Below are 7,752 nucleotides of genomic sequence, written 5' to 3' on the forward strand. Positions count from 1 at the left end.
ATTCGAGGACCTTAGTAGCCAAGTGATGTAAAGACAAACCCAGAAATCAAAAACGTTTTAAACTTTAAAACATGGCTTGGTGCAGTTGTCTGGTAGAAGATAAAACTTGTTGACCTATGTCAGTACACTACGTATGACTGGTCTTGTCAAGAATTTCCTGCAGTGCTCTATCCTTCTTTTTAATTCTCCACGCCAGTGCAAAAAAGCCTTTTGTTCACAGTTCTCTTTAGTGAACCATTGAAGGCGTTTTTATGTCATCAGGATCTTGCAAGATAATATGTCCTTGTCCAACGAGATGCACGCCATGTGTTTACTTTCCCTCGCACGATAACCGTGTGTAGGATGCTTTAAAAACTCGAGCTGCTCATATTCTTACTCACTACAAGACACAAGCAGACTTTCACTGGTCCTTGGTCAGAACACTTCATGATGGTGGGGTCAGCGCTGGTGTTGATCCTGTTGTCTGCGGGTAAGCAAAATAGCGGATGTAATTAATGATTTTTTGTTTCTATGAAAAGAGCCAGAAGATGATTTGTACCTGGTCATCCAGGTGGTCATCCAAAAGGGCGGTCAGGGTGCGTAACGGTTTAATCCCTGTCACCAGTACAGTGGGGATTGGCTGTCCTGGGTTGATATCCCGTCTAGGGGACACTGGTTTTTTTTTCTCTCTCTGTTAACAGAACCGGCTGCTTACTAATTTCCGTCATCTTTCCTTTGTGAAAATTTGCTGTTGCTGTTGTTGTTGGCTGTGAACGTCCTGCTGCGATGAAAATAAAATATAGTGGCGCTGTTTATAGTCAACGAAACTATATCTCTCTCGTAAACTATATCTCTAACCCTGAGTTAGGACATGTAGTCGAAATGCACGAAAAGCATCGTGCACTTGCAGTACTGACAAGAACTGAAATTTTGACAAGAAACTTTACTGTGGAAGCAATAGTCAGTGGTCATTTAATATGACAAAAACAGAGATATTTTAATCTCAGAGTTTAGCTGTACAAGGTATTATTTAAGTATATATTAAAGATGCTTAACATTATATTCAGATATGAGATAATATGTTGAATATTGCATTGAGGTTAAAAAGTGACTCACATACCTGCTGTCTTTGGCTACAAAAGATAAGTCACCACGAAGTAGGCTTAAACAGCATTTGAGGGCCAAGTTCTTCAAGATACATTGGGCAATTCTTATCAAGGAAATTTATTTACGTAAAGACCAACTGACCTCCAAGAAACCATTTCTTCTACACATTGGGGTGCATTTAGTGTCGCAGATAAAGACAGCGCAGGGATTCTAAAGGCAAAATAAAACTGCTTAGAATCTCGTAAAGAGTAGGTTCAGTTTGAATCTCGTTTATTTTCTTGTCTGTTCCAGTGAAAAAAATAAATGTTTTATAGGATGTTGTGTTACATAAGAGAAATTACACGGGACTCTTTCGTCTCTCTCGTCCTCCGATGACGTCAGCTCGATCCCAGTGTTAGCTGATGACATGATATGGTTGGACATTGCTCATGACCATCTTGATTGGCATCACCAACATATGTATATATCACTAATCCAACGAACGACATACCACCGATCACTTGAGTTCAAATCCTAACGATGACAGTTCCTGTCCGCCTTATTACCACCACCACAGCCTTTACTTTACCTTTAAGGGTTAGAGTGATTTTCATGGCGTATGCACCAGTAGACTAAGCTCGTGCACAAGACAGTCGGCCTTTGGGGAGGTTGGAGGAGCAGGACTCCTGCAAATGAGAAAAATTCACGAAGAACTCTACACCCTTTTCAAGCCTCAACTTTCAATGTTGTTCTTTGGCTCACTTAACCTTTTTTTTTTGTAGTCAATACCCCTTCTTGTTATTTCTCTTTCAGCAGCAACCGCTAAATATCACGATCCACATTGTGAGCAAGGCCGCTCGGCCATCGTCCACCTCTTTGAATGGCGCTGGGACGACATCGCGGCGGAGTGTGAGCGGTTCTTGGGTCCATACGGGTTCTGCGGTGTGCAGGTGAGAACTAAGAAACTACAGCTTTATTTATTTTGAATGAGAGGAGAGAAATAGAGAACCACAATTTTTTTACTTGAAGGGCAGCAGGTATAGTTAAATTGTAGAGGCTTGAAAAGGATGTGAGGGAGAGGACATGATCAAAAACGTTTTTTTCATTTTTTTTTTGTTGTTCTTTCTTTCTTTCTAGACATCACCTCCAAACGAGAACGCTGTGATCAACAACCGCCCATGGTGGGAGCGCTACCAGCCGGTCAGCTACAAGCTGGTGACACGGAGTGGTGATGAGGCTGCCTTCAAGAACATGGTTGACAGATGTAACAGGGTGCATGTCAAGTAAGTTGGTCTTCAGAGTAGTTTGTTGTTAACTAGTGTTTGTCACTGTTTGTAAGAGCTTTTAATAAAAGCTTTGCCAGGTGTAACCATCAACTTGCGGTAAAGGATGTCAATCTAAGATCACACTCCGCCGCGTAGCTGGACCCCATTCACCTTAAAGACCGCAATATTTTCTGCACTTTTATCTGGCTTCAGATAATTATCCCTATTTTCTGTTTATTATCAAAAGATATTGTAGAAGATATCCCTCAGTAGTTCCTTTTAGGACAGGTATTTATGGCTGCGACATGTATTTTTGCGACAGATTGAAATAGTCTACAAAAAAACTCATCTGTTGATGTTACTTGCTCACATTTACTGTCCGCACAACAATCGTCCCAGACTATTTATTCCACTCCCCAACCACACACACAGAGAGAGATAAACATAATCAAAAGGATGTGTACACCGGAAGTCAATGTCGGCATTTCAGAATATTCCCTGATGCCGTCATCAATCACATGACCGGAGCAAGCGGAGGTGGGACTGGGACGGCAGGGTCTTCGTGGGATGGTGGCGCCCTCAGTTATCCCGGGGTACCTTTCGGCAGTGGTGACTTCCACAGTAACTGTCCTTCCGGCGACGGCAACATCCATAACTATGGCAACCCCGCTGAGGTGAGGACACTGATGGCGATCTGCACTTAGTGAGATACAAATGGCAGCACTGAGCGCAGGCAGTTACTGTGTGAAAAAAAAAAAACAAAGGCACAACAATGTGGTGCAGGTTCTGGTTGAAATTTTGACCTCGATAGTAATGATGAGACTATAATGTTTGGCATCTCACTTCTATCGTTGTGGGGTCGACAGGTGAGAAACTGCAAGCTGGTGAACCTGGCTGACCTTGACCAAGGCAAGGAGTATGTCAGGGGTAAGATTGCCGACTACATGAATCACCTACTAGACCTCGGGGTGGCTGGTTTCCGAGTGGACGCCGCCAAGCACATGTGGCCTGGTGATATGGCCAACATCTTTGGGCGTTTGAAGGTTTGCAGCTTTTTTCATAGAACCCTTTGCAACTGAATATGAAGTAATGCGTACTTCTTTAAAGGACATGTCAGAGTGATGTAATTTCTTATAGTCCGCTTATAAATGATAGTGTTTGTTTTATTATACAAATTACAAATCAGAACTAAAAACGGGCCTCTAGTCCATAGTTACTGGACCTCTGCTGTGAGCAAGCCATTGTTGCTGACATCTTAACGTCTTCGTCTGACCTAGTCTGCATGCTCACACTGAAATAAATTACTTTTTTAGCTTAAATTTGGAGAAACGTTTCGCTCCTACATCTGAATAGACAATTTTATAACAAGTTAATTGATATCAATCTGTGTATAATTTACATTTACAAAAAATAAAATGTGATCCTCTATTGATAACAGGGAGATCCGTTTATCGCACAAGAAGTCATCGACCAGGGCGGAGAGGCAATCAAAGCCGAAGAATACCTGGCCACAGGTCGTGTCACCAACTTCAAGTTTGGTCTGGAACTGGGGAAGGTGTTCCGTCGTCAGAATGCCATGAAATACCTGAGCAACTTTGGCGAAGGATGGGGCATGTGGGCTGGCAACGACGTCCTCAACTTTGTGGACAACCACGACAACCAGCGTGGTCATGGTGGAGCAGGTGGTGTACTCACTCACAAGGAGCCACGTCCATACAAGGTCTGTGATTAATAAAATATAGTAATGAACATTTTCGGTGAACCAAGTTACCTTTAGTGTTATTTCCGTTGTTGTGAGTAGTGTGTAGACCAGGCTCGCACTGCAACAACTCCACTCGATTGTGACCTCAACTTATCTACCTGACCTGATGTTTTCCTCATCAACTGAGCATGCGTGAGAAATTTTCCCAGACATACAATGGACTGTTTTTTTATGAAGATTCTAGCCTGTTTGATTTTTCTTTTTTCTTTTTTTTTTTTTTGTTTTTTGTTTTTTGCTTTCTTGGTGGCCTAAAGAGTTTTTATACATATCATTACAGCAGAAAATATAGTTTTAACATGACAGTATTATGATATTTGATGCATTTTGTTAGTCATGTCAGTGTACATTTATATTTAATGCTTCCCGGCAAGGCAACTTGGCGGCAAGGCAGTTTTAGAGCGCTTTATAGACTAAGAGTCTACTAAACACTTTGTACATTTCGTTAGTTTTGACAACTGTCAGGTTTGTGGGGAGAACAGTCGAGACAACGGATGACATCAGACAGGGAGTCTGAGAGCACAGGCTTTCTAGAAAATTAAATTCACTACAGTCTTAAAGCAGTCCATTTTGTGTACATTGTGTACACTATACATTTTGTGCACATTGTGTAAATTTCCAGATGGCCACGGCCTTCATGCTGGCTCACCCCTACGGCTTCCCTCGCATCATGAGCAGCTTTTCCTTTTCCAACAGCGACCAGGGGCCGCCAAACAACGGTGGTGACATCGCCCACGTCAGCGTCAACAGCGACCTCTCATGCGGCGGTGGGTGGGTGTGTGAACATAGGTGGCGCCAGATCTACAACATGGTGGCCTTCAGGTGAGCCACACAGAGAAATAGACACACATCATTGTATCTGGTTTCTTCTTCTTCTTCTTCTTCTTCTTCTTCTTCTTCTTCTTCTTCTTCTTCTTCTTCTTATTATTATTATTATTATTATTATTATTATTATTATTATTATTATTATCATCATCCTCATCCTCATCGTCATCATCATCATCGTCATTATAATTATTATTATTATTATTACAGGAATATCGCTGGTTCAGAACCTGTGAAGAACTGGTGGGCAGGATCCGACTATCAGATCGCTTTTGGCCGCGGTGCTAACGCCTTCATTGTTTTCAACCTGGAGGGCTTTGACCTCGATCAGACTCTACAGACCGGACTCCCTCAGGGTCAATACTGTGACATCATTTCCGGCAACCTGGATGGCGGAAGCTGCTCAGGAAACACTATCACTGTGGGTGGGGACGGCCGCGCTCACTTCCGCATCAGCTCCAGCAGCGAGGACCCCGTGGTGGCCATCCACATCGGTCAGTAATCAGAACACTGGGATGTTGAGCGGCTGGGTTGCGCGTCTTTTTTCATTATTGTCTGCAGAGAGTGACTGGGAAAGACAATTCTTTAGCCTGCTTTTTGCGGTGTACCCCTCAAAAAAACAACCAACAGGACAGCTAGTCATTATCTAACAGACTAGAAAGTTCCGAATCTAACTACTGTAACTAACATATATACTGCTCGAGTTGTATAAATTGGATACCGATTAAATGATTGATTAGTTGTAAAATCTTTTGCGATAATTGCACATTATTTTTCTGTTGCAGGAGCCAAAGTGGGAAGCAGTGCAAGGCGATTTTAGCCAATCAAACAAAATCCTTCAACGGCTTTTGAATAAATAACTCAAACATAAACTTGGGCTTTGTCTTCTTTGATTTTTATTTTGTCACACATCTAGCTCTTTTTTAAATACTTGCTTTCTTTGTCTATTTCCCCCTCTGTCTATCATCTGTCATGCTGTCCATTTATTATTCTTCCTTCCTTGGCAGCCTTTTCCTCACGTCGTCTTTATACAGAGTGAGAAAAAAATCAAAGCAACGAATATTTCGTCTTTTTTTTAATTGAAAATTTCTACCACAAAATGTTCAACATACATTTCAAGACAAAAACAAGAATTTAACTCCACCACACTGAGGAAAACTGCCATGTTCCCAGACTCGGTCAGAGAGGACGAGTACTCCAGAACAAACACAAATAGCATCCTAAGTCTAATCTCAGCAATTTATAGCAGAGGTGTCTCTCAAAGCTGTTACATCAATGAAAAACAGGTGTCATGAGATGCTCACACCCTGCACACACCCACACAATCCCCCGAAAATGACGTGCCATCCTCTCACCTTTTACATTTTCCGTTTCCTCTTCCCATCTGATTGATTTTAAAAACAACAACAGATTTGTGACTGTCTTCGATGTTTAATGTCCGCATCACGTGCTACAACCCCTCGTGCCAGACTGTCAAATGTCTTTTTGAAATCGATGGTAGAGTTCTCTACCATGTTGCGGGGTGCGACTGTTAAACATCTGTGCAACTGTCTATTACCTGTTATTAAGCCGGTTTCCTCTTCCCCTAACAGCTTCTTAGTAGTGGAGACGATTTTTAATCAACTTCACAGTTACATTTCTCAGGTAGCTAGACGAGAATCTTGTAGTTGGTACGGTTTACTGGTGCCTTTTTTGACAAGAGTATTGCAAGCGACTGTGTCCATTCTTTAGGTCACATTTATCTCTCTCAGACTTTTATACAGTCTGGTAATGGCCTTTACTGTTTCTTCCTACTCGAGATTGAGCAATTCTGCTGGGACACTGCTAACACCAGGGGTTCCCTCGTTCCCTTTTGTTCAGACTGCGTTTGACTTCCTGGAAATCAGAGTGTAAGCTTTTTAATGGTGACATTGTGATGCCTGCCAGATGTGGATGAACTGTGTACGAGGAAACCCAAGAGATGCTCATGCATTCACCAGATCTCGTGGTCTTTCTTTGATTTTCAATTATTAGTCACACGTCTCCCCTCCTCCACCTTCCCCATTCCATTCTTCTGTGTTTGTGTGTGTTTGTGAGAGAGAGAGAGAGAAAGAGAGAGAAAGAGAGAGAGACAAAGAAAAGAAGTTACTGTGAGAATCTAATGTCCGCACTGGGTAATGGTGCACTGAGTACTGGTATAGGACATCGAACCGGTTTACTAGATTTTCAGAAGACGGAATTCTAGAGCGACGAAGAAGAATGCACATCATCCAGTTCTGACCTTAGCGACCTTCCAATGTCCCTGAGAGAACAGTTAATGCAGAAGTGCTCTGGATGAGGGCGTTTTCTCCCAAATAACAAAAGCATGCACTTTTTTCCCAAAGTATCGACTAGTGCAAAATCACGTTTTTATCTGATAAGACTTGCTTCTTTACCTGACTAACAGCGAAGATCCTCGACGGCCACGACCTAGAACTTTCTTTTTTTGGAGTAAGGGCACAGAATTACCACTACCTCCCCCTTAGATATCTCGAGTCGTGGGTAAGGTATCTAAATAATAGAAAGGACATACTTTCTTGAAACTTACAATTTTATCTCCATTTGTCTTTAAAGAAAATCCTTAAAGTTGAATTTTTGGGCTTAAAAGAATTTCATCAGACATTTAGGGCTCTGTCCTAAAAGAAGGCTGAGGGTAAGGCTGACATCACTCCGAGCACAAAGTCCCCCTGTTGTTAAAAGTGCACTTGACAGGAAATTCGCTTTTGAAAGAGCACTTCACCTCAAACTAGCCCTTTCTCTAACTAATAAATCTTTAATGTCAGCTACATTATAAAAGCACAATAATTTCGTTTATTACTT

The 7,752-nt window shown here is 42.0% G+C and overlaps 1 protein-coding gene across 2 annotated transcripts; it reads left to right on the forward strand.

Annotated features, from left to right (window-relative positions):
- The first annotated feature begins 311 nt into the window (after nucleotides 1-311).
- Nucleotides 312-5,786, forward strand: LOC112574161 (alpha-amylase-like). 2 transcript variants are annotated; one of them, XM_025255042.1, is made up of 9 exons: nucleotides 312-469; nucleotides 1,879-2,015; nucleotides 2,203-2,348; nucleotides 2,821-3,004; nucleotides 3,197-3,373; nucleotides 3,769-4,050; nucleotides 4,712-4,911; nucleotides 5,125-5,408; nucleotides 5,700-5,786. In XM_025255042.1, the coding sequence occupies exons 1-9, from the start codon at nucleotides 427-429 to the stop codon at nucleotides 5,732-5,734; spliced, it is 1,488 nt and encodes a 495-aa protein (XP_025110827.1). In that variant the 5' UTR covers nucleotides 312-426; the 3' UTR covers nucleotides 5,735-5,786. The 2 variants fall into 2 exon arrangements, with proteins under 2 accessions (XP_025110827.1, XP_025110828.1); XM_025255043.1 differs by having other exon boundaries at nucleotides 325-469; nucleotides 1,882-2,015.
- Nucleotides 5,787-7,752: the final 1,966 nt, after the last annotated feature.

The sequence above is a fragment of the Pomacea canaliculata genome, linkage group LG10 (assembly GCF_003073045.1).
Source record: "Pomacea canaliculata isolate SZHN2017 linkage group LG10, ASM307304v1, whole genome shotgun sequence".
NCBI lineage: Eukaryota > Metazoa > Mollusca > Gastropoda > Architaenioglossa > Ampullariidae > Pomacea > Pomacea canaliculata.

Bases quoted from the DNA above. Each gene is read 5' to 3' on its own strand.
- LOC112574161 (XM_025255042.1), top strand. From the start codon at position 427: ATGATGGTGGGGTCAGCGCTGGTGTTGATCCTGTTGTCTGCGG. The intron at 2,016-2,202 runs GTGAGAACTAAG...CTTTCTTTCTAG, and splicing joins ACGGGTTCTGCGGTGTGCAG to ACATCACCTCCAAACGAGAA. The intron at 3,374-3,768 runs GTTTGCAGCTTT...TATTGATAACAG, and splicing joins ACATCTTTGGGCGTTTGAAG to GGAGATCCGTTTATCGCACA.